Source organism: Erithacus rubecula (assembly GCF_903797595.1).
Source record: "Erithacus rubecula genome assembly, contig: scaffold_233_arrow_ctg1, whole genome shotgun sequence".
Lineage (NCBI taxonomy): Eukaryota > Metazoa > Chordata > Aves > Passeriformes > Muscicapidae > Erithacus > Erithacus rubecula.
Genome location: NW_027636088.1, coordinates 110,407 through 137,208, shown reverse-complemented (window position 1 = coordinate 137,208; position 26,802 = coordinate 110,407). Strand labels below are relative to the sequence as shown.

General features: G+C 48.5%; 1 protein-coding gene across 1 annotated transcript; it reads left to right on the top strand.

Annotated features, from left to right (window-relative positions):
* Positions 1 to 18,321: 18,321 nt before the first annotated feature.
* On the top strand, positions 18,322 to 26,095 carry LOC306815798 (serine/threonine-protein kinase pim-1-like; the record flags this gene model as incomplete). The annotated part of the gene is made up of 6 exons (XM_079332339.1): positions 18,322 to 18,483; positions 23,505 to 23,822; positions 23,946 to 23,996; positions 24,201 to 24,567; positions 25,180 to 25,267; positions 25,990 to 26,095. The coding sequence occupies 6 exons, from the start codon at positions 18,322 to 18,324 to the stop codon at positions 26,093 to 26,095; spliced, it is 1,092 nt and encodes a 363-aa protein (XP_079188465.1).
* Between the last annotated feature and the right edge of the window lie 707 nt (positions 26,096 to 26,802).

Below are 26,802 nucleotides of genomic sequence, written 5' to 3'. Positions count from 1 at the left end.
TCTACAATAAGAGCTTTATTTCTTCCTGCTCCTGGATTCCAGTGTGATGCAATTGTTTCACATCCCCAGTGTGCACAATAATACTGTCCAGGGCTATTACGATACCCTCGTCCAGGGTTGGAGCTAGGACAGAAATAGAATCCTTTCAGATTTGAGCAAGGGCATATGGGCACTATTTGGCACAGAGTGATCATGAAACTAGGTGCTCCAGGAGTTGTAATAGTCTGTATCACATGCTGATCTTCCTATCTAATTAAGCACCACTTAAATGGTTGATGGAGGTTACCTTCTGCCCACGCTCCCTTTTCCCATATGCAGCCAAAAATGATTATCAATTACATAAAGTAAAAGAAAAGTGGTGGATTCCTTTTCTTAATTAAAATTCCCCTTGCTGGTTCCTGTAATGCTGTAATTTTGACCTCGGTTTCTGTGCCTCCCTTAGGTGAAAGGCTGGGGGATTTTCTGGTCGGGGTCCATAGGATGTGTTTGTGCTGACCCCTGGGGCTTTCCAGCATTCTCCCCTTCCTTACGTCTCTGCCTCCTTCGCCTACATGTTTTCCTTAAGCAAGTCTCAGTGGTCTTTTGGCCGTGTTCCCTAATTTAGCAAGGTTTGATTAGCAAAGCCTTACACATACTCTGTTACACCGGGAGTGATTGCGACTGTACTGAGGGCAACTGGGAGAACTGGGAACACACTGGACAAAAGCTGGAGGAACTGGCAGCAACTGGGACCCTGCTGGGGGCAAATTGTATCATGGGGAATGACTGGGAATGACTGGGTTCATACTGGGAAGCAACAGGGATCCCGCAGGCACCGAGGGGGAGTGACCAGGATCATACTGGGAGTGACCGGGCTCATACTGGGAGCAGCCATTCCCGGCACTGGGACCCCCGAACCCCTTTGCGGCCATCGCGCCCCTCCAGCCCCAGCACCCCCGCCGGGGTCCCGGCAATCCCAGGGGTCCCTCCCCCCTCTCGGGGTCCCGCTTTGGGGTTCTGGGGCTCTCCTCTCTCTGGGGTCCCGCTCAGGGAAGCCGCGGCTCTCCCGGGGCTCCCCAATCCGGTGTCCCCCCGCCGATGCCGCCGGCCCCGCGCGGTCCCCACGGGCCCCGGCAGAGCTCGCAGGGCCCGGCCCGGGAAGCCCAACCCCCATTGCGGGGAGACCCGCATCCCCCCGCCCCCGCCGGGGCTCTGCCGCCACTGGGACCCCCAAAAACACCTCCCGGGGACCCCCCGATGTCCCCCTGAGGGCCATCTGCGCCTCTGCAGCCCTGCACGATCCAAACATCCCCCCCAAAAATCCCCAAACCGAGGGAGCCACCCGGGATAGTTGGGGCAAGCTCCCCCTCCCCGGGCACCTGCGGGATGGGGGGCGATGGTCCCGGGGGGCTTCCTGCGAGTTCAGGCAGCTCCGGGCTCGGGCTCGAATCGCTCCTTGTCTCCTTCAGCTTCTGCTGCCGCTGAGACTCTTCCTCCCTCCATCCTCCTCCTCCCCCGTTTCGAACCCCGAACTAGGAGGGAATGGGTCAAGGGAAGGGCGGGAACTGTGAGAAGGGGCGGGGTCAAGGGAAGGGCGGGAACCGTGAGAAGGGGGCGGGGTCAAGGGAAGGGCGGGAACCGTGAGAAGGGGGCGGGGTCAAGGGAAGGGCGTAACTGTGAGGGAAAAGGGGCGGGGCCAATGCGCTGCACGGTTTTAATTGGATCCGGTTGGTCTAAAATCACCAATAAAGGACCTCAAATGCACACATTTACACAAAGGGGTCTAGAATCATCCAAATGGCTCTTACATTATCCAAAGGGGCCTAAAATTCATCCGAGAATTGATCAGGTTTAGCTTAGAAACAGACAAAGGTCCATAAATCCACCCTGTATCCTCACATGGTTGGCCTAAATTCAGCCAAATGGGCTTAAAATCTAACCAAGGGGTCTAAAATTTCCCAAACTGATTAAAAACCCACACAACTGGCCCAAAATCAGCCTTTAATCTTCCTGATGGCCGGAAACTCAACCCTGAAAGTGCCTGTTTTTTCCTAAAAGCACCCAAATGGAACTAAACACACCTAAACTGGCCTGAAACACCCCCAAGGGAGCCAAAATCACCCTAAAATCAGAGCCCTGGGTCTCATAGGCTTCATGCCAGCTCTTCCTAATTTCAACACCCAAAATCCATCACCCTTCCCCCAAATTCCCACATTTGGACCCTGAATTGCCAAATATTCCCTTGTGACAGTCTAGAAAATTCCTCTGGAGTAACTAAACCTCCCATGTTTGTATCAAAGTTTGTTTATAGAGACCCCAAAAATCCCCAAAATTCTCTATGGGATCCTCCAAAATTCCATTTGAGGACCATAACATTGCAAAAAATTCCAATAGAAACTTAAAAATTCCCATGTTCGGACAAAAGTTAATAAAATAAGCTTCTTGGTGTAGACCCCATAACTCTCAAAATTCTCAATATAGGCCCTGAAATTCCCTACAAACACAGCAAAATTCCCTTTAATCACCCCATAATTTCCTTATGAGAACCACAAAATTCCCATGAGACCCCCAAATTCCCTTTAATGACCATTCCCAAAAATTTTCTATAGGAACCACAAAATTCCCTAGAGGGACTCCAAGAATTCCCTGGAAAGAGCCCAGATTTCCCAGAAATTGCCTTTAAGAACCCCAAAATTCTCCTCTAGAGACCCTGAGACCCCCCTGGCTGTTGCAGTGCTGAACGGGGTTTGGGCCCCGCTGGACATGTCTGTACAAATCTGGGCCTTGTGTGTGCACCAGCCAATAAACCATATTGAGCTGCTGTGTTTTGCTGGTCAGTTATTGCTGCACATTTTGCTATTAGTTCTCATGTCCCTTTCACACACTCACTGTCTGTGTATTTCTTAGTTTAGATCAGTGTTTACAACAGCTGCACAGCATGAGAAAATTTTGGGAGTTTTTCCATAACTTGTTTGAAACACCCCAAAAATGTTGGAACATCAACTATGCCAAATCAGGAGAGAAGACATTGAAAACATCGAATACCAAGATTAGAAGATTGAAGATAGCAGGGGGTGGTGAAGATTGTGAAGGGCACCAATGACAGACTTTTGGGGGGTTGAAGGGGTGGATTAATATCCTAAAATTGCCAATTGTAAAGTGTGTTCCCACATGGGTGATGGTTCTAGAAATGTATAATTTGGATCAATTGTAAACAATAAATTGGCTTCTGCAAAATCATATTCATTTGAAGTTCAGCAGTCCAGTTTTTTCCCACATTTGGTGACCCTGGCGATGTGGTAAACCGTACACATGGCGCATGAAGCGAGCCGAAACGTTTTAGCCGTAGTGTCTGAAAGGGGTCCGCGGAGTGAAGAAGCAGAAGCGCAGCCTGGGCTGCCACAGCCAGACCACGGCAGCGGGGTCGGAGCACAGCTCCGAAGAGAACCCGAAGAACGCGGGAGACAGAGAAGATGCCGAAGAGAGGATGGGAGGAAAGCCGGCAGGAGCACGGGACCAAGAAGTTCCCGAGAAAAGCTCCAAGAGAAAAGCGTGCTCAGCGCAGTGAAGAACTACGGAAAAGGTGAGCGGCTGGGGCTGGAGGGATGGAGAAATTATTATCGAAAGAAAAGCAAGAAATGCGGACAAAGTTAAATATCCTCCAGCATATCCTCTCTGTGAGAGCAGTCAAGTACGACTCAGAGGGTTTAAAAAGACTATTTAGATAGGGTCAAGAAAGGATTTGTTTCGAGTTACCCTGCGGCTGCCTTTGCAGCGTTTGCACGAGAGTGCTTGGTGAGGGAAGAGACAGTTACTCCGTTCTTACCATCAGTGGTCCCTGAGACAGAGTTGCTGGCTCTGCGGAAAGTCTCGGGCAGTGTGGACTCTCAGTCCCTATTGGAATCAGAAAAAATAGAAATAGATGCTTCCTTGCCAACATCAGAACCAGAACTTACGGGCTTTCCCGGGGTGTCCCCTGGAGAGTTAACAGCAGCCCTAAGCAGACAGTTACCAGAGCTCAGTCAGAGCGGGCATTCAAATGTAGATCACGAATATTCGCATGCAGAGCGATTTCCCCCCCCCACCCCCAGTGCATCAAAGAGAAAATTAGCACAACTGAGAACGTCACTCAATTGACGAATCAGAGAGAGAAAAGAAGTCCAATGATTTCTGATCTCGGTGAAGAGAAAAGACAGCAATTTCCCCCCAAAAGCTGCTGTGGCGGTGGCGGTGCCGGTCTCACGGGCTGCGGTGCCGGCACAGATCACCGGGTTCGGCTCTCGGGAGCGAGTGGTCCCGAGGAAAGTTTGTTCGTTTCGGCCTGTGCCGGGGAATGCGAAGAATGTCGGATCCTCAGTTTCAGCCTGTTAGTTTGGAGCGTGTGCAGCAAAAGAAGGGAGAAGGGGGCCCAGCGCAGACTGCGATGCTCTCCCGAGGGGCGCGGTTCCCCCGCCCCCTGACAAAAAAAAAAAAAAAAAAAAAAAAAAAAAAAAAAAAGGGGAAAAAAAGGAAAAAAAAAGGTGTTGCGGACAGTTAAAAGTGGTTAGTAATTATAGTGTTTTTTACGGTTTTACTAGAGGAGTTCCAAACTATCTGAGTGCACTCAGATAGTAGCATAGTTATAATGTTATTAGTTTTTATTATAACAATTAGAAATTTATATACCCAACAATATTTACAGGCAGATAATGTTTGTGTCATTTTAGTTCAGGGAGCTCTTCCTTCACGGGTGGTTTCTTTAGAGTCCAAATATGTTCTGTTAAAATTAACTAAGGCTAAGTTCTATTAAGTTAATTCTGTTAGATTTCATTTCTATTAAGTTTCAGCGTCACTAAGTTTAGACAATATTTTGTTCCAGTTATGTTTAATATTAATACTGATTAACTGAGTTTTCTTAAGCATGCTTTTATTTTACTAAGGTGATAATTAACATTATTGATTGAATAGTGTGAATTTACCAATTTTGTAATAGGCAAACTCATAAGATGTTGATATTGGATTTGTTGTATGCACAGCCAGCATTTTTTATGTGTTTGAACATCTCTTGGTGTAATTATCTATGAGACGTGTCATTTTCAAGATCTTTTCTGTTTCTTTTTTAATTGCATATCTAGGCTGCCTCTCTGTTGTCTCATGATTTTTAGCATTTTCAGAGTTCCAAGTAATGATATCTGAGCTTCATTGGAAGTTTCCTCTAAACTGATGATCTTGTAGTTTCTTGTGAAAGAAAACAAGCCTAAAGAAAAACTTGAGAGAGAAGCGAATGCTGAAAGGGTTTAGTTGCTGTCTCACCCTAAAGTGTTTAGTTGCAGCTTCTGTTCTTAAAAGTCTTAGCTTTTTTTTAAAGATATGTCAGGGAATTCTCTTCCAGTTAAAGCCTGGGCTCTGGCCACGCCCTGGCTCTGCCTGGATGGGGAACTGCCAACAGACCCAGGTGTTTTCTGCAGCAAAACCACACTCGAGTTGCTTTGACTTGGCAATTTAACCCTACCAATATGACAGCTAGACATATTTTTTTAGAGTGAGCTTAGAAATAATTTTCCAGAAGTGATTATCCAATTCTTCACTGATTTAAAGTTTATCAGCTGTTGCAGACACTGGGATGATAGTACAGTGTTTTAGTGCTTAGTAATCATCTAACTTCACATGTATAATTAATTATGTCTGATAGAAAAAATGTTTTTAATTGATATATCTGAATTATTACTGATTGCTGCAAGATTCCGATCTCACTAGATATTAAATTCCTCAATTGAATGTATAATAAAAATGCCTAATTGATTTGCTAACTTAAAGAGAAGATGTGCATGTGTTTCTATCATTAGCAAGTTCAAAGTAATCATATACTCAATTGACCAGGCATCAACTGTCTCCAAGAAAATGAGGCCCAGTCAGAAGAGAAATTTCCTAACTACCGTGCAGCTTTCATGACCTGAACAGGAACAGGACTGCCAAAACACAGCCCTGTCTGGAAACTTAGTAACTTGTTAAGAAAAAGCCTCATGTCATGGTACCATTATCATGGTATTGTATTCTAAATAATTTTCTTTAAATATTCTTTCTTTCAACTTCTCAAAGTGAATTCTGTTTAAAGGAGAAGCATTCCCAAAGTGCTCAGTTTGTGCACGGCAGCACTTTCAAGATTTCAACACTAAGGCAGTTTTGACACAAGTAACAGATATAACAGTTAATTCAAATAAGACAGGTAGAGAAGCTTTAAGTCTGTTTGAAAATCAGGAGCAATTTGCACAAGCTGTTTTGTAGTATTGTAAGCTAATCCAAAAACTTCAGGTGAAAGAAAGAGAAAAAAAGCTCAAAGGTATTAAGTGTGAGCAAAAGCTCTAGAAAATTGAAAAGTTGGACCTAAAAATTAAAGATGAACAAGGCGGTTGTAAAAATTGAAGAAGCTCAGCAAAACAAAAAAGCACAAGAAAGCAAAAAGGCACAAAGAAGCAAATAAGGATGAAGAACAGCGTTAAATTAGAGATGTAAGCTTCTGTGATTTTTCTTCTGTCCATTATAACAGCCAGCAACATCAAGAGGGCAGAACAAACCAGCCCACCAAAATAGCATCCTCAAAAAATGTAGCTCACTTAGGCTGACGCAGCTGAAGTAAATTCTCTTTGTTTATCTTTAGCCAAGTCAAGAGATCCTTTTCATACATGTTTAATTAGTGTTACAATGACTAATTTTACTGATTTTACAAACTGGGTAAAACCTAGAAAAAAGCCACATGTCACAGCAGAAGGAGTGGAAACAGAAAATGCTTAGTAAACCTTAAGTGAAAGTAAGTACAAAAGTGGACATATGCAAAAAGATTAAGAATTGAGCTAAATAGAGAATGTTTTCAAGCAAGTATAATAACACAATCACTGAAGAAGAATAAATTAGAGCCCAAAGAACTAAATTAGTTAAAGTCATTTTCTAGAAATTATTGCTTGTTTTTCAATTATCCTTTGAATTTCAAATTGGTTAACTTGAGTAATGTTTTAGTCCCACGTCCCAAAAACAACAGTGTTGTTTTAATTCCTAATTCTCCCTAGTAAAAGAATGTAACTAAGTATTGCCCCAATCAGATTTACCCTGAGAGTGCTAAAGCAAGTGGAGTTGCAAGATTGCTTCCCCCAAGTGTTTTTCTAATTTATGAAAATAAGGCACAGCCTGCAATTCCAAGCAATCCTTTTAGTAGACCTCGTTATTTAAAAAAGCTGACTATGTTTGCCCCTAGTGTGCATGAAATGTTGAATCAGACCCTTTAGAAAACAAGGTACAGCAAAAGAGTTAAAAAAGAATTTCGGAGTTTAAAGCCTGATTGTTACAATAGTGTAGAATTCTGAGAAGCTCCAGTTCAAATAATAACATTAATTTTCTCCCCAAGTGTTGCTGCTCCTAAAGCATTGACTATGCTCAACAAGCTGAAATATTAAGTGACTGAAGAATTAAATATTACTTCCACTGTTTTGAAGCACATGCTCACTCATGTAGATAGTATTAAACATGTGGCGTTGCAAAATAAAGCTGCTATGGATTTTTTGGTTATCAGCACACAAGCACAGGTGTGAAAATTTTAATGAGATGTGTTGTATGAATCTTTCTAACCATTCTGCATCCATTCACAACAAAATTAAACAATTGCAAAATAATATGAAAAGCTATCCGTAGACAATTAGAGTTTAGATGAATTAGTTAAAAAAAAATGGAGAATACCGGGATAGTTAAAAAATGTAATTAAAGGAGTTTATCTATTTTTGTTAGTTGTTAGCACATTGTTTCTTCCATAAATAAAGTTAATGATTCATTAGATAAGAATAAGATAAAAAAAAAAAAAAAGATGTAATAGAATAGAATAAAGTGTGATAAAATAAAAACAAAATAAATTTTCAAAAAAAAATATAAAAGATAGAATAACAATAAGATAAGACAAAAAGATAAAATAGTATAAAGATAAGATAGTATAATGATTAGGATAAAATAGTAAAATAATAAAATAAGATTAAAATAAAATTAAGATAAGATAAAATTAAAATAAGAGTAAAATAAGAATGAGATAAGTATAAAATAAAGTAAAAATAGAAAATACGACTTAGCTAGTGCAAGAAAAAGAAGGAGAAAATGTAATGTTGAACGGGGTTTGGACCCTGCTGAACATTTCTGTACAAATCTGGGCCTTGTTTGTGCACCAGCCAATAAACCATATTGAGCTGCTGTGTTCTGCTGTTCAGTTATTGCAGCACATTTTGCTGTTAGTTCTCATGTCCCTTTCACACACTTGCTGGTTTTGTGCATTTCTCAGTTTAGATCAGTGTTTACAGCAGGTGCACAGCATGAGAAAGGTTCGGGAGTTTTTCCATAACTTGTTTGAAACCCCCAAGGACGCTGGAACATCAACTGTGCTAAATCGGGAGAGAAGACATTGAAAACATCAAATACCAAGATTAGAAGATTGAAGATAGCAGGGGGTGGCAAAGATTGTGAAGAGCACCAATGACAGACTTTTGGGGGGTTGAAGGGGTGGATTAATATCCTAAAATTGCCAATTGTAAAGTGTGTTCCCACGTGGGTGATGGTTCTAGAAATGTATAATTGGTGTCAATTTTAAACAATAAATCAGCTTCTGCAAAATCACATTGGTTTGCTGTTCAGAAGTCCAGTTTCTTCCCGCAGAATAGCAACACTCCAGGTGTCAGGAGTTTAGAATAGCAGAGTTCCCCTCCCAAATACCCATGGAATAATGGCATTCTCAGTGTTGGAAATTTTGAACCCTCCAGTTCCCCTTAGCAATTCCCACACAATAAAAAGATTCCAGGCATTGATAATTTGGAATCCTCCTCCTTCCCTCCTAGGATTCCCACTAGAACTATGGAATTACAGCATTCTGGGCATTGGGAATTTAGCATCCTCCAGTTTCCCTCCTAAATTCCCATGGAATAACCACATTTCAGATGCTGGGAATTTAGAATCCTCCAGCTCTCCTCCCAAATTCCCACCAAAACCATGGAATTTCAACATTCTAGGCATTGGGAATTTTGAGTCCTCCAGCTCCCTTCCAAATTTCCATACAATAGCAGCTTTCCGGGATTTTTGATTCCTCCATGTGTTCTCTTAAATTTCTACAAAAACCTTGGATTTATGGCATTCAGGGTGTTGGAAATTTAGAATCTTCCTGCTTCCTTCCCAGATTCCCACTAAAACTATGGAATTAAAGCATTCTGCACATTGGGAATTTAGAATTCACCAGTTCCCCTCCCAAATTCTCACTAAAACTGTGGAATTACTGAAACACTAATTGTAGGGAAATTGAGATTTCAGTCAAATGTGATTTATTTACTCAATAAACTAGTCTTGAGATAGTTATCTGAAGCTTAAATAATTGATTGCCTGTCACTTTGCGTTTGCTGAGCTATGCTTGAAAAGATGAAACTAGTAAGTAGGTCAAAGAAACATGAACAATTGCAACAAGAAACTTACTCAAAGTCATGAAGAGAAGGAAATTGAAGTTCACCCAGAAGCCATTTGTACTGTCATCGATAAAAAAGGTCAAGAGTTTAGGGCAAGGGAGACTGACCCTTCCTTCCTTCCTTCCTTCCTTCCTTCCTTCCTTCCTTCCTTCCTTCCTTCCTTCCTTCCTTCCTTCCTTCCTTCCTTCCTTCCTTCCTTCCTTCCTTCCTTCCTTCCTTCCTTCCTTCCTTCCTTCCTTCCTTCCTTCCTTCCTTCCTTCCTTCCTTCCTTCCTTCCTTCCTTCCTTCCTTCCTTCCTTCCTTCCTTCCTTCCTTCCTTCCTTCCTTCCTTCCTTCCTTCCTTCCTTCCTTCCTTCCTTCCTTCCTTCCTTCCTTCCTTCCTTCCTTCCTTCCTTCCTTCCTTCCTTCCTTCCTTCCTTCCTTCCTTCCTTCCTTCCTTCCTTCCTTCCTTCCTTCCTTCCTTCCTTCCTTCCTTCCTTCCTTCCTTCCTTCCTTCCTTCCTTCCTTCCTTCCTTCCTTCCTTCCTTCCTTCCTTCCTTCCTTCCTTCCTTCCTTCCTTCCTTCCTTCCTTCCTTCCTTCCTTCCTTCCTTCCTTCCTTCCTTCCTTCCTTCCTTCCTTCCTTCCTTCCTTCCTTCCTTCCTTCCTTCCTTCCTTCCTTCCTTCCTTCCTTCCTTCCTCCTTCCTTCCTTCCTTCCTTCCTCCTTCCTTCCTTCCTTCCTTCCTTCCTTCCTTCCTTCCTTCCTTCCTTCCTTCCTTCCTTCTTCCTTCCCCCTTCCTTCCCGTTCCTTCCTTCCTTCCTTCCTTCCTTCCTTCCTTCCTTTCCTTCCTTTCCTTCCTTCCTTCCTTCCTTCCTTCCTTCCTTCCTTTCCTTCCTTCCTTCCTTCCTTCCTGCCTTCCTTCCTTCCTTCCTTCCTTCCTTCCTGTCCTTCCTTCCTTCCTTCCTTCCTTCCTTCCTTCCTTCCTTCCTTTCCTTCCTTCCTTCCTTCCTTCCTTCCTTCCTTCCTTCCTTCCTTCCTTCCTTCCTTCCTTCCTTCCTTCCTTCCTTCCTTCCTTCCTTCCTTCCTTCCTTCCTTCCTTCCTTCCTTCCTTCCTTCCTTCCTTCCTTCCTTCCTTCCTTCCTTCCTTCCTTCCTTCCTTCCTTCCTTCCTTCCTTCCTTCCTTCCTTCCTTCCTTCCTTCCTTCCTTCCTTCCTTCCTTCCTTCCTTCCTTCCTTCCTTCCTTCCTTCCTTCCTTCCTTCCTTCCTTCCTTCCTTCCTTCCTTCCTTCCTTCCTTCCTTCCTTCCTTCCTTCCTTCCTTCCTTCCTTCCTTCCTTCCTTCCTTCCTTCCTTCCTTCCTTCCTTCCTTCCTTCCTTCCTTCCTTCCTTCCTTCCTTCCTTCCTTCCTTCCTTCCTTCCTTCCTTCCTTCCTTCCTTCCTTCCTTCCTTCCTTCCTTCCTTCCTTCCTTCCTTCCTTCCTTCCTTCCTTCCTTCCTTCCTTCCTTCCTTCCTTCCTTCCTTCCTTCCTTCCTTCCTTCCTTCCTTCCTTCCTTCCTTCCTTCCTTCCTTCCTTCCTTCCTTCCTTCCTTCCTTCCTTCCTTCCTTCCTTCCTTCCTACCTTCCTTCCTTCCTTCCTTCCTTCCTTCCTTCCTTCCTTCCTTCCTTCCTTCCTTCCTTCCTTCCTTCCTTCCTTCCTTCCTTCCTTCCTTCCTTCCTTCCTTCCTTCCTTCCTTCCTTCCTTCCTTCCTTCCTTCCTTCCTTCCTTCTTCCTTCCTTCCTTCCTTCCTTCCTTCCTTCCTTCCTTCCTTCCTTCCTTCCTTCCTTCCTTCCTTCCTTCCTTCCTTCCTCTTTTTAAGACCCCTCCCCACAAAAACGACCCCACACTTCATTTAAGAAGCTAACCACACATGCTTAATACCCATTGAAACTAACTGCAATAGGAAGCAGAGGATGGGAGGGGCTGTTATTATGAACATGTATTTGTTTAAAGTTCTGTCAATAAATAGACTCTGTGATCACCTGTCATTTTGCAGTGCATATTAGAGGGTTACCTCACACTGCTGCCCATCACTGAATAAACATCCATTTTCTAACTTTAAATTGTTAGAGAGTCTTTTCTCTGTCACAGATGGGTATCAGTATTAGACCAATACTCATGTTTTGGTAAATCATCCCAGGGGAAGCCGTGGCTCATTGGCAGCCTCTGCTGCAGGAAGGGAGGCGATGGCAGCACAGCCACAGGAGGTAATTGCTGTGCCTCTGGGCCTGAGCCCTGCTCAGCCTTGAGCTGCCATCTCTGCAGCTTGGCACTGCGGGCACACAGCATGACCTGACCCCCTGAAGTGCTCAGTTCCCTGTAGAAGGGGATCCCAGCACACCATGGAATGGTTCCCATCTGTGCTTCTTCTAGACTGGGGTCGTGACTTGCATCATTTGGAATCACTGGTAAACTGTGGTTTAAGGATTTTGGAGCTTGGTGAAGGTAAATTATCAGCAACCCTTTCCTAAATCAATAATCATTGTCCAAGTGTAAACATTGTCCAGAGCAATATTCATGTGTCTTTTCCCTTAAGATCCTCTCAAGTTTGATGGATTCTGGAAATCTTGGCCTGGAAATTTCTACTCTTGTGCCCAACAGTGATCCCATAGGATTGCTGTCAATGGGAGGAAGGAGCATTTAGCTGTCAATGGTCTTCCCATGTGCAATGCCAGTGTCTTCTCTGTGTGTTCAGTGCAGCCACAGACAAGAGCAGAGGGAAGGGAAGGGCCCAGGGCTGTTCCCTGGGGCTGTGCCTTGTGCAGCTCCTTTGCCAGCCTCAGGCAGTCTGAGGATCTCCTGCAATGCTGGGAGCTGCTCTGTCCTGTCTTTCTTTGCAGATGAACCTGTTGATGAAGATGATCTGGAATCCCAACCCATACCCATTTCTGAGCATGATGAAGAGGAAGATGATGAGGACAGGTCACAAGGCCTTTTCCCCTGGAGGAGCTGCCAGCTCAGAGCCCAGAGCTCGGCCAGGGGGCATCGCTGCAAGTGCCAGGACAGAGCTGTGCTCATGTGTGCCCTGGCCCTGTGCAATCCCCTCACTGCTCCTGCAGCCAGTGCTGCCCGTGCAGAGCAGCAGAGATGGCAGAAGCTGCTGTTGCTGCTGAGTTACAGGTGTGTCTGCAGGGAGCACTTTCCCAGGTCCTTTGCTGGATGCTCACGCAGGCCCAGCTCCCATGACAGGGGTGAGTAGTGTGTCCCTGCTGACCCCACAGGCTGAGCACTGCTTCTGTGGGATCCATTCCTAGGAAATGGAAATACTTTCTCTTAAGGTGCCCTGAGAAGGAAGAAAGAACCTATAGGAAATAGTAAGTCCCTGGAGGAATCCAAACACCTGGAACAGATGCTGGGTGATCTGCCTGTCCATCAGCCTTCTCCTGAGACTCAGCAGCTGGGGGCTTTCTCTGCACTTCTGGACACGCCGTGCCCGGCACAGCAGGAAGGGATCCATGGCAGCCTCGCTGCCCCACTGCTGCTGTCACAGCCTGTAGGGCTGTTCCCCAGCCTGGCCTGGCTGCAGCTTCTCCCCAGCCTCTGCAGGAAGGCCTTTGGCACCAGCTGACAGGGAGCCCAATCTGCCCCACGGGCCATGCACACCCTGAGATCCCCTGCAATTTCCCGGTCTCAGGGTAGATCAGGAGGGGCAGCTGTTTGGAGATGGGTGGGTACTGGAGCAGCTCCAAAACCCTGGGCATTTTCCTTGTCCTTATCCATGCCTGGAGAAGACTGGCACAGCACAGAGGAACTGTCCTATGATGTGTCAGAGGTTTGGGTACTAAGCAGTCCTGTGCCAAGGGGTGCCAAGGTACCTGCAGGCCCCAGCTCTGAGGGAAACAGAGAACGTCCTGGCTGTATCCAGTGAGCTGCCAGCTCAGCAGCGGAGCACAGCATGGGCTCACACTCTCCATTGCTCCCACAGATGCAGCTGGCACCTCAACACGTGCAGAAAAATATCTGGAAAAGCATGAGAAGAGTTTTCTGCTGGGGAACATATTGTTTGATTAAGTTAATGGCTATTATAACTGGTGGGGCACTGTTGCCACTGATGTGTTATGCCAGAATCTGGTATTGCTGGAAGAGGAAACTGTTTTGTTGACCTCTGCCTCAAACAGCTTCTTTTAAAGACTGTTGATAGAAACACTCCCAGTGAGGCTGCTGTGGAGTTTGTGGATGGTAGGTAATTGTCCAAATAACTCTGCTGAGGGTTCTGCTGCTGCCCAGTGCTTTAATTGGCCTCTTAATTGCTGGGCCTTGTCCTGGGGAGCCCACTGAGGCTGCAGGCAGTGCTGGCTCCCACTGAGGCTGCGTGGCCAAGAGCAGCCCCAGGAGCAGGGAGCAGATGCAATGCAAGGTGGGGAGGGGAAAGAGCAGGGACAGATTGCCCTTGAAAGGCTGAGGTGCTTTGGGGCTGCTTCTGGCCAGGGACCCTGCCCAGAGCCATCCCCTGCTGGCCGGGGCCTTGAGGGGCAGCTGTCCAGCTGGGCCAAGCTGTGCCAGCAGCTCCAGCTGTGCTGGGGAGCCCTGCCAGCTCTGGGCCCTGCTGGGCAGGAGGGTCCCTGTGTGCCCCCAGCAGCTGGGGCCTCAGCCACTCCTCTCTCCACAGGTGCTGCTGTGAAGATTCAGAAGAGCAGCCCAAGAGCTCAGGCAGTGAGAATTTGACTCATTCCACTTCTTCACGTCTGTCTCCATCTGCACTGGCGTGGCTGCACCCCCAATGTGAGGGTTGTCATGATCCGCCCAACCCGAGCGGGAGTCTTGACAGGTCCTTTTAGGGATCTCAGATTGCAAAAGACACAACAGGAAACAAAACCAGTTTACTTTTGCAGAAATGCACTTTATTTAGTGCCAACCAAAATGCCATAGGGGGACAGAGAGAGAGAGAGAGAGAGAGCGAGAAAGGGGGTTGGGATTATAGCTACCAAGACAGGCAGACGAATCCTCGTGGAGCAGCCAATAGATGTCTGTTGCCATCTGGGGAGATCTCAGGGGGTCTCCTTTAAGAAAGTCACTTTTATATTCCTTTCCCAAAGCGAGTGGCTTCTGGCCAAAAGGTGGGAAGATTTATGGACTATTGTATGTGGAGCTCGTTACCCTGAGGAACAGGTGGAAACAGGACGCTTCAAGGAACACCAAACCATCTTTGTTGTTATGAACACACACAGGGCAGCCCATACCGGACCAGTCCATTGTTCTTCCATCTGTGGGAGCTTTGTTGAGTCAGCGCCCCGTGACTAGTTGTCATGAGAAACCAGTCCTGGTAGGCATCACCTGCGGAACAGTCACTTGGCGTTCCTCCCATCCCTGGCCAGCGCAGGCCTCAGGCGAGGGTCGTTGGGCAGAAACAGACGAGAGGCTCAGATGGACTCTCACAGGGAGAAGGGAGTAGCTATCTGAAACTTAAATAATTGATTGTTTGTCATTTCATGTTTGCTCAGCTGCGCTTACAATGGGAAAAGACGAAACAAGTGAGCACATCCAAAAGAACATAGACAATGCAACCAGAAACCCATTCTTTGCAAAATTGAACTATCCCCAGAAATCATTTGTATTGTCATTGATAGAAAAGGTCAAGAGTTTAGGGTCAGGAAGACTCGCCTTACTTCCTCCTTTTAAGAGCCCTCCCCACAAAAATGACCCCAGACTTAATTTAAGAAGCCAATTACACATGCTTAATAACTATGCAAGCTAATTATCATAGAACATGGGAGATGGGAGGGGCTGTTATTATGAATATGTATTTGTTTGAATGCTTTGCCAATTAATAGACTCTGTGATCACCTGTGATTGTGCAGTGTATATTAGAGGATTATCTCACGCTGCTGCCCAGTGCTGAATAAACATGAACTTTCTAACTTTAAACTGTTAGAGAGTCTTTTATCTGTCCCAGTTGAGTATTGGTATTAGACCAATACTCATATTTTGATAATTTGGTAACTGTGGCCAGGGAAGAGCAGGGTGAGAACATGAGAGGAACAATTGTGCACAGCCAGGGCAGGGCAGGAGGAGGGGCAGGAGCTGATCCAGGGGCTGGAGCTGATTGCCCTGACATTCCATGGTGCAGTCTGTGCTGAGGCAGCCGGGCCCCTGCAGCCCATGGAGGGCACGGAGTGCAGAGATGCACCTGCAGCGCCTGGAGGAGCCCGTGCCGGAGCAGGGGGATGCCTGAGCAGAGGCTGGGACCCCATGAAAAACCTGTGCTGGAGCAGGGACCTGGCAGGGACCTGCAAACCCGTGTAGAGAGGAGCCCACGCTGGAGCAGGGTCCTGGCAGGACTAGTGAGCCCATGCAAGTGTGGCCCACATTGGAGAAGTTAGTGAAGAATTGCTGTCCGTGAGATGAACTCACCTTGGGGAAGTTCATGGAGAAGTGTCTCAGGGAGGGACCCCTTGGTGCAGCAGGGGAATGTGCCTGTCTCAGGTTGCAATGCAAGATGTAATCAGAAGTATATATTCTTATCACCATTTGTTAAAACCAGGTGGAGCAGTGCTCCTTATCTCTTCCATGACCCATCCCTCATAACTGCAGGGGGAATATCCTCTGTTAATAGGCCAGCTGTTAAAGCCAGGCGGGGCAGGTTTTTTATCTCTTCCAGGACCCATCCTTTGCCCAGGAAGATATCTTCTGTTAATAAGCCATCAAGTCTCACTGCAGGACTGATCAAATTACATCATCCCATTTGAGATGCCCCCTACCCAAGGGGAAGAGCTAAGCATTTCCTACCTAAATAAAATATGAAATTAGAAATATCAGAGAAGCCTTTCTCCACTTAATTCCCAGAAGAACACCAAGTCCATCTTCATCACAACTAGATGTTAAAAAAGAAACTAAACCCTTATTCAAAATCGTTGCTTCAACAAAAGCACATCTGTCACACCAAGAAATCTTTAGCCACCATTTAATCACACTACTACCAACACCCTGACCAACAGGCTGTCAGAGTGTATTCTGACTCTGTCAGTGTTCTGGTTTTTACGCTACTATATTTTTATTTTAATTTTCCTAGCAAAACACTTTTATTTCTATTCCCATATGTTGAAGGAATACAGTGCCTCAGCTGGTGAGACACCCTCACCTTGCCTCAAAGAGGGACAGTCTAATGTTGCAGCAGGGGAACCCACAGATGGTACAACCGTCCAGGTTCCAGCTGAACTGCAAGAACAGTCACAGTCAGCAGCAGTTGCCCCCATAAAAACCAAAACGTCAAAGATAATCAGAGCACCCAGTTAATAAAGATAAGAAAGGAGGGCCCTCACAACCTGTAGAGGAGTCAGGCGTTGAGATTATCACCAAGTCCCTGTCGTGTAAAAGTCTCTGTAATCTGTGAAGAGACATTGTACAAGGCTTATACAACCTGGCTACTTCAGGTCTTGGACCTTATGGGAACAGGTGTGCAACTGATGGATGGTACTCAGGCAAGGAATTTGGGACCCTTGACCCAGGACTCAGGTCTGAATCAGCTGTTTGTAAGGGAGCCAGGGCCCCCTTCCCCTCTGAGAACGGCTTTTAATGAGTGTGAGAGAGAGGTTTGTTCACAGACAGAGAATGCAGGAGCACCACCATAGAATGCACTGGAAGAGCCTTGAGGAAGGGATCCAACAGCTGAGAGAACTGTGGCAGACACATCCAATTGTATCCAGTGTATTCTAGGCATAGACATTCTCAGGAACAGCCATTACAAAGACTCAAAGGGACTCTGGTGGGCTTTTGGAACAGCTGCTGTAGAGGCAGAGGGCATTAAGCACTTGAACACCTTGCCTGGACTATCAGCAAACCCATCTGCAGTGGGACTTCTGATGGTAGGAGAGCAGCAAGTACAAATTTCCATCTGAGCAGTGCACTGCCAGCAGTCTTGGATGAATCAAGATGCCATGATCCCCATCCATAAAATTTTGACTAGAAAGCCAAAGGGTGATCAGTAAAACCCACTCACCCTTCAACAGCTGCAATTAGCCTGTGGACAAGTCTGACAGAAAATAGAAATTGACTGAAAAGTATTGTGCCTTGAATGAAATTACTCCACTGTGGGAGCAAAGACAGAGAGTACTGTGGATTTAATTAGCATAAGCAGCTGGATAACCAAGAGGCCTTGGCAAGAAGAAACAGAGCTTTGAAGATTGCATGAAGATTGGATCAAGACTGGTGACAGGAAAGAAGAATGAATCAAGCAGAAATGTTGCAAAATGTATAAGTTTGTCTGTGTGATGTTTAACCCAACCAATATACTAAGAAAATACTCGCCTGCCTAAAAAATTTATATAAGCATATGTAGCTCACAGTAAATTTGGATTCCGATCACCAATCAGTAGTCCTTGTTTCTCTCTCAATAGGTACTGAGCGCTGCCGTGCCGGACATGCTGGAACTCCAGAATGAGCTGGAGTCCAAGGCAGCAAGGTGGTATGCCACCACTGACATTGCCAATGCATTTTTCTCCATTCCTTTGGCAGCAGAGTGCAGGCCTCAGTTTGCTTTCACCTGGGGGAACGTGCAGCACACCTGGAACCGACTGCCCCAGGGGTGGAAACACAGCCCCACCATCTGCCACGGGCTGATCCAGGCTGCACTGGAAAAGGGTAAAGCTCCAAAACATCTACAGTATACCAATAACATCATTGTGTGGAGGAACACAGCAATAAAAGTATTTGAGAAAGGAGAGAGGATCATCCAGATTCTGCTGGAAGTTGGCTTCACCATCAACAAGAGCCAAGTCAAGGGACCTGCCCAAGAGATCCAGTTCCTAGGAATAAAGTGGCAAGATAGATGGCATCAGATTCCCACAGAAGTTATCAGTAAGATCACCACAATGTCTCCACCAATCAGCAAGAAGGAAACACAGGCTTTCCTAGGAACCATAAGTTTTTAGAGAATGCACATTTCCGAATACAGCCAGATTGTGAGCCCTCTCTACCTGGTCACCTGCAAGAAGAATGATTCCAACTGCAGCCCTGAACCACAGCAAGCCTTTGCCCACATCAAGCAGAAAATTACTCATGTGGTAGCCCTTAGCTCAGCCAGGATGGGACCAGAGGTGAGGAATGTGCTTTACTCTGCAGCCAAGAACAATGGCTTGTCCTGGAGCCTTTAGCAGAAGGTGCCTGGGGGGACTCGAGGCTGAGCACTAGAATTCTAGAGTCAAAGTTACAGAAAGACCGAAGCCAATTACAATTCCATAAAACAAAAAATCTTAGCCGCCTATAAGAAAGATCAAGCCACCTCAAAAGTAATAAACACAAAAGCACAACTCCTCCTGCCACCCCCACTACTGGTGCTGGGGTGGATAGTTAAAGAAAAGGTTCCCTCTATCCACCACCCCACCAACACCACATGGAGCAAATGGATTGCTCTCATCCCGCAGTGCGTCCGTATTGGAAACTGGAATCACCTTGAAATTTTAAAAATTATTACAAACTGGCCACAAGATAAAAACTTTATCTTCATTAACAAAAAGGGGCAGAAACAAAAAACCCAGGTTAAAAAACTCCACCATACAACCAACTACCAGCACAAGAAACACGTTGTGCTCTTGTCACTGACAGTTTCTGTCTCATCGTGGGGATGAACCAGAAGTGGAAAGCGGCTGCATGGACCCCACAGGACAGGTTGCACAAGATACTGAAGGAGAAGGTGAATCAGGTCAAGCTGCTGAACTCAAAGCCATTCAGCTGGGCCTGGACATGACTGAAAGAGACAACTGGCCAAAGCTCTACCCTTATACTGAATCATAAATAGTAACCAATGCTCTGTGGAGTTAGCTAGAAAGGTAAAAAAAAAAAAGCCAGCTAACAGCATAAAGGAAAACCAATTGAGGCTGCTGATGAGGAGAAAAACATTGCCACTCAGACAAACTCTCTGTAAAAGTCCGTCATGTAGACGGCCACATCCCCAAAAGTCAGGCTAATAAAGAACACCAAAACAACAAGCAAGTAGATCAAGCTGCAAAAATAGAGATGTCACCAATAAATTTAAATTAGCAACATAAGGGAGAGTTGTTCCTAACTCAATAGGCCCATAATGCTTCAAGGCACCAAGGCAAAAATGCCACCTATAAGTAGGCACAAAACTGAAAAGTAGATTTAACTATAAATAGCATTTCTCAAGTTATCTGTAACTGTAAGACATGTGCTAAAATTAAACAGGCCAAGTCCATAAAGCCTCTCTAATATGGGGGGCAGTATTCCAAATATAAGTACAAAGAAGCCCAGCAAATGAACTACATCACACTGCCTCAAACCCCCTGAGACAAGCACTACGTGCTCACAATTGTAGAAGCCACCACTAGATCATTAGAAACCTACCCTGTACCTCACACTACTACTCAAAACACCACCTTAAGTCTAAAAAAGCAAGTCCTATAAAGACACAGCAGCCCTGAGAGAATCAGGTAAGACAACAGGACCCATTTCAAGAACAGCCTTAGAAACACCTGAGCCAAAAATCTTGATATTGAATAAATATATCATATCCCTTATCATACTCCAGCTGCCAGGAAAGTTGAACTGTACAACAGACTACTTAAAACTATCCGAAAGGCACTTCGTGGGGGAACCTTCAAAAATTGAGAAATGAATTTAACAAAAGCCACCTAAACAGTCAACACCTGAGAGTCCATCACTCAAGCGAGTCCTGCCTAGTCTGAGCCCTTGCAGGCAGTGGATGGGGATAAAGTCCCTGTAGTGCACATAAAAGGTATTTTAGACTGTTTAGATTAGTCCCACCTCAAGCAAAGGCAAACGCATCTGTAAGATTGTTCTTGCTCAAGAACCTAGTTACACTTGATAGGTAATGCAGAAAGATAAAAAAACCTGTTGTGAACCACAAAAAAACCCTAATCTTAAGCAAGAAGTGTGTGTAAACTTTCATTGTATGTATGTATGTATGTATGTATCTATCTATCTATCTATCTGTCTGTCTATCTGTGTAGCTATCTAAATATTTATTTATCTCGCAGAGTTTAAAGAAGGAATTAATTTAGGTATGATGCAGATGGTAATAGAATAAGGAGTGGATAATGCCTTAGGCTGCAATGCAAGATGTAACCAGAAGTGTATATATTCTACCATTATTTGTTAAAACCAGGTGGAGCAGTGCTCCTTATCTCTTCCATGACCTATCCCTCATAACTCCAGGGGGAATATCCTCTGTTAATAGGCCAGCTGTGCTTGGTGGAACAGCTGTTTTTATCTCTTCCAGGACCCATCCTTTGCCCAGGAAGATATCTTCTGTTAATAAGCCATCAAGTCTCACTGCAGGACTGATCAAATTACATCATCCCATTTGAGATGCCCCCTACCCAAGGGGAAGAGTTAAATATTTCCTACCTAAATAAAACATGAAATTAGAAACATCAGAGAAGCCTTTCTCCACTAAATTCCCAGAAGAACACCAAGCCCATCTTCATCACCACTGGACGTTAGAAAAGAAACTAAACCCTTATCCAAAATCATTGCTTCAACAAAACCTCGTACTCTCGGTTCCTGTCCCTATTCCCGGTTCCGTTCCCGGTCCCCCTCCCGTATTCCCAGTCCCATTCTCGGTCTTGATAATATTCCTGGCACAGGTCCCCCATGGCACTCTGTACTTGTCCCCGAGCCCTTCCCTGTGTTGGGGCTGCCTGGGGCTTTTCCTGCAGCAGGACCTGGCCTGGCCATGGCCCAGGAAAGGCAGTTCCTGCTGGAGCAGGAGGCTCTGCCTGCAATGGGCTCAAATTCCAACAAGGCTCTGTTTGCAAAGCCCCCCAGTGGGAAATGAAGGAGGGGGTCACGCTGCTTTTGGGGTGAATAATGCTGAAACCAGCCCGACTCCTCCATCCCAAAGTTCAACATCCTGAGAGGGAGCTGAAGCTGTGGCAGAGCTGGGAAAATCCCCAGAGCAGGGAACAACCAAGTGCCACCACTGAGAACTTCAGCAGAGCTGCTCAGCTGGCACAGCCTGGGCACATCTGAGTGACAGGGCAGCACCCCAGGCTGGAAAAGCCCCGTCCCAGATTGTAACAGCAGCGTGTCCTGACATTCCCCTCCTTGGGGGGTGTGGGCCTTCCTCCCTGGGCTGGGGACACCCCTCAAGGACACTGCTCCAGGCTGAGCCAAAGTTTTTGGTTTGGGTGAATGATATCAATCTCCACTTAATAACTGGTTTTGCTTTAATACAACTGCTTCAAAATTGCTTCCTGTCTCACTCTGAGTGTCCCTGAGAGGAGCAGAGACACACAGTTCCACAAGCTCAGGGTTCTCCTTTGATGAGGAATCTGGGATGCAAATGGCCTTCTCAGAAGGATAAAAGCATAAGGAATGGACTAGAAATTATTAGAAAAAACTACCCTTCTTGCAGACAATGTTCACCAAGTCCACAAAGTTCACCTGCATTTCCCCTTTTTAGATTCTTTTTGTCATCTACTCTGAGCAGTCCAGCTTGGTCTAGTGCTTATCATGAACAGATTGTGCTCTTGATTTATACCAGTGCAAGAGATGTAGAATGATCTAAACTGAACACAGAAACAAACTACGGCTGTCAGCCCATTTTCACGGTCTAGGTTACTCTGCAGGTGTCCATGGAGACACGGGAATGATTATCACACAACTCTCCACTTCCAGCTGCAGGCTCTGGAGATTCTTTCTCTGAGTCCAGTCAGGGTTGCATTCCCTAACAATTCCTGGTACCACCTCCTGTTTTCCAAGCTTGGAACAATCACAATGAAAACCTTACCAATGGCACAACTCCTCAGTCCACAAGGAAAAGAAAGGATAAGTTGTCAAGGTCTCCTAACATTTGTCCTGCTTTGCTGCAGGACTCGTGCTGCAGACACAGTGTGGAAAGCCAAGAGAAGCTGCATTGGTGGCACAACCTGTGACAGAAGCTCGACCTCATTCTCCACGAAAGGCTCTTGAAAAGAGCAGACAGGACTGTGGAGAAGATTCTTGGAAAAGTGAAACAGCTTTCCAGAAGTGAAATGAAAATGGAAAGAAACAATCCGAGATGTTTTCATGTGTTTATTTCTATGCTCCCCTTTTCTAGTGTTTTAGTGTTGCACTGCTTCTCCATGCCATTAAGTCCAAATGGATCTCACCTCTAAGATCAATGACTTGTGAGTCTTAGACACTCTAAAATATCATAAGCTACAAACAGTTTGCCTTACCCTGGTTTTGCTGGAAAGCAATGCTGGAGACATAAGTGCAGTGCTTGGCTCGGGCAGGAATCCTCCAGCCAGGGAATGAGCTCCGAGAGTGTCTGAGCCTCAGCAGGACCAGTGCACAGCAGGGACCCAGGGGATTCCCGTGTCACCGTGTGGGAGTCAGGACTCGGGGCTTGGCTCAACAGGGCAAAGTTCTCGTTCCGGGACAGACTCAGGGGCTGCCCCCGGGGCGCGCGGGGCTCGGCCATGGGGCGAGTGGGGCGAGCGTGGAACGGACACGCGGACAAACGAACACACGGACAAACGAACACACGGACAAACGGCCACGGCGCGTCAGTTGCTTCAGCGGCAGCAGCGGCAGCAGCGGCAGCAGCAGCAGCAGCAGCAGAAGCAGCGAGTCCACAGATCCTCTGGATCTCTTGTTCCTCCTCTCCCTGTCCCGCATTCCCGCACCCTCTTCCCCGGGGTTCCGTTCCCGGATCCTCTCCCTCTCTTTCCTTCTCCCCTCTTCCCCTTTCCGGGCCATGTTCCGAGCCCGCCCCCGGCCCCGGGCGGGGCTGCCCCTGCCCCGTCGCCGGCCCCGCCCCCGGCCCCGCTCGTCTCGCCGCGGTCTCGTCTCCGCCCGGCTCTCGCTGTCCTGGGTGTGGCGCTGTTGGCTGGGCAACAGTGCCTGGGGCTGGGGAGGCATCGCTTTTCTTTGGCTCCGCTTGTCCCGGCCCCAGTCGCGGCTCCGGCTCCAGCTCCAGCTCCAGCTCCAGTTCCAGTTCCAGCTCCAGCCCCAGCTCCAGCTCCAGCCCCAGTCCCAGTCCCAGTCCCAGCCCCAGCCCCGGCTCCAGCCCGAGCCCCAGTCCCAGTCCCAGCTCCAGCTCCAGCCCCAGCCCGAGCCCGAGTCCCAGTCCCAGTCCCAGTCCCAGCCCCAGCCCCGGCCCCGGCCCCGTCTCCGGCTCCTCCCGGGACCCGCGGAGGGCACACGCGGCGCGGCCACTCCCGCCACCCCCGCCGAGGCTCCCCCGGCCCGAGCTCCGCCGGGGCCCGGGGTGGGTGGGGATGCCCAGCCCAGGACGCTCGGGGAACGGTCGGGGGCCGTGTCTGGCCCCGGGCCGAGCGCTGACAGCCGCGTGTCGCCCGCAGGGAAGGCGCAGGAGGCGTTGCAGGAGCGGTACCGGATGGGTTCGCTGCTGGGGAGCGGCGGCTTTGGCAGCGTCTTCTCGGGCACCCGGCTCGCGGACGGCGCCCCGGTGAGAGGCAGGGGTGGAGGAGGAGGGAGGAGGAGGAGGAGGAAGAAGAAGACGAGGAAGGGGAGGCTGGAGCGCGGCGTGCTGGGCAGCGAGCTCAGCCCGCTGCTGCCCCTTGGCTCGCAGGTCGCCATCAAGCGCGTGCCCCGGAATCGCATCCAGCACTGGGGCGAGCTGGTGAGTGAGTGGGGCCAGCGGCAGAAGCCGGGGCGTGCCGGGCGGCGAGGAGCCGGGGCTCGGCAGGGTGGGAGCCGCCGGGAGCCCTGCAGGGAGAGCGGGCGTGGGGTGAGCGGGGGGTGCAGAGCATCCCGGGCTGGCTGAGGAGCCCCAGAGCCCTGGCACTGCCTCAGCCCCGCTGACGGCATCGTGCTCCTCGCGCAGCCCGACGGCGCCCGTGCGCCCCTGGAGATTGTGCTCCTGGACAAGGTGTCCACTGGGTTCCCTGGAGTCATTCAGCTGCTGGAGTGGTTTGAGCTGCCCAGCTGCTTCTTGCTGGTGATGGAGCGTCCAGAGCGATGTCAGGACCTCCGTGATTTCATCGCGGCTCGGAGATTCCTGCCGGAGGAGGAGGCGCGGGGGATGTTTCGCCAGGTGCTGGAGGCCGTGCGTCACTGCAGCAGCTGCGGGGTCCTGCACAGGGACATCAAACCGGCCAACATCATCATCGACCTGGACAGTGGGCAGCTCAAACTGATTGACTTCGGCTGTGGCACCTTCCTCCAGGACACAGTCTACACCCAGTTTGCAGGTGAGCCGAGCCTGGGAGATGCTCCTGGGCATCTCATTGCCCAGCCTGGCTGTGGCACCAGGGATTTCCCCCTTTGCTGCAGGCCATGGCATTGCTTCTGCAGCCAAGTTGCTCTTGGGTGGGGGTCAGAGGGGGGCCAGCTGCCAGCTCTGGCAACTTCATTCACCAGCCACTCAGCCGTGGCTGGAGCTGGGGCAGCCAGCCTGACACAAACCCCATGGGGGTGGCAGAGAGGGGGGTCAGACCTGGGCACTGCTCAGTTTGGTGTGCAGGCGAGGAAGGGCTTGGACTGCTTTGCTGCCCTTGTTTGCCTTAGCTTATTAGTGTTTTCTGGGGGCAATGCAAGCAGGGAGGAGAGTGGGTTTTTCCCACCACTGGGTGGGTTTTTCTTCTGTGTGTCCTAGCTGGGCCTTCCCAGGGCTTCTACTGCCCTCTCCCAATACCAGTGGCTTCTTTTCCAACCCCAGATTTGTACACAAGAGCCAGGTGCTGGCAAGGAGGCAGCAGGTCACCCCCTGTGCCACTGCTGCAGCCCCCCCATGCCCAGGGATGCTGGGGCCAGGCTCTGGGAGCAGCAGCATTCCCCTGATGAGCTCCATCTGTATTCCATAGGAACACCATCCTACAGCCCCCCGGAATGGACCTACCGCAAATGCTACCACGGCGAGGCAGCAACGATCTGGTCCCTGGGCATCGTGCTGTACCACCTGCTCACAGGGAAGCACCCATTCAGGAGGGGCCAGGAGACGATCTGGGGACGAATCTTGTTCCCACGGCGGCTCTCTCAAGGTGGATGGATCCTCATCTCTGGGCATCTCTGGGAGGGAATACCAGTGCTGGGAGACAGCAGCGGGCTCATGAGCATCCTGCTGTGGCAGCTGCTGAAGGGGTGGCACAGGTCCTGCTCTCCTGCTCGTCTCCAAACAGAGAATCTATGGGGAAGTTTAGGCACAGCTCTGGGCACACCCAGCATGGCCTGGGCATGAGAATGGGGGGGGCAACTTCTCCAACTGACTGGCGATTTCTGCTTTCTCTCTTCAGAGTGCCAAGATATTATTAAGAGGTGTTTGTCCATGCAACCCTTGGACAGGCCATCCTTACAAGACCTTTTCCACCATCCTTGGCTGCAGGGCGTTCGTCTGCCCTAGAAGATGGGAGAGATGCACGTTGCACAGTTGCATCCAGAGGCCTGGCAAGTAACAGCTCCACACATCTCTTGGGAATCAGTGGCAGTCCAAACCAGCCTGCCTTTACCTCTGAGCAGGGGTCATCAGAAGGGAACACACAGCTCTTGGGCTGGAGCTGAGCTGGAGACCTGGGGTGGCAAGCACTGGTGGCCACCTTCCCACCTAGTTTTGCTTATTTGGTCCACCAAGGGCTGGGGCCCTGGGCAGAACACTGACAGCCTGGTCTGGCCCCCAGGACAAGAGAAGCAGTCCCTGGAGAAGCTGTACCAGGTGGGGCTGCTGCTGGAGACACCAAGGACAACCTCAAGGACAACAATCTCTTCCTCAACCTGGCCAGCTGAAGATGATGGACTTTGATTCTGGCACCTTCCTCAGAGACACACTCTGCACCCCGTTAGCAAGTGAGTTCACAGCCAGGGGGAAGCTGCCAGATCTGGGCATGGCACAGCCTGGCCAGGCACCAAAGGCTCCCCCTCTTACTGGGGTGGATGCCACAAAGTCTTCAGTAGGCTGCCAAGCTGCTTTTTGGCTCTGGGCAGCTGCTGAGGGGCTGGATGTGCCATGGTGGCTGCAGGCTGGGCACACGTGCTGCCCTCCTGCTCTGCTCCCAGGGGCAGCAGTGACTGGGAGGTTTGTGCCCAGCTCTGGGCACAGCCAGCACGGCCTGGGCACTGCGGGGTCGGGACAAGGGGGACAGGAGCCTTCGGCTGACGGGCGGGTTCTGGTTTCTCTCCTTGCAGCCGGGCTCTGCGGATGCTGAGGCAGCTCTGGGCTGTGCCAGGGCTCTGCTGGGCTCAGCCCTGGGCACAGGGCTCTGCCCTCACAGGGCTCTGACAGCTTTGCACCAGACGAGCCCGTTCCGAGCGCACCGCCTGAGCTTTCTGCTTTGCAGGTGAGTGAGACGCTCCTGCAGGCCAAGGGTTTGCTGTTAGGGACACACACCCAATGGGCAAGAACCCACACTCTCCACGGTGCCAGCTGAACCTCTGGATTTCCACAGGATGTCCCACTCTTCATTTCTTTTTGGCTGGAATTGTGCAGTTGCACT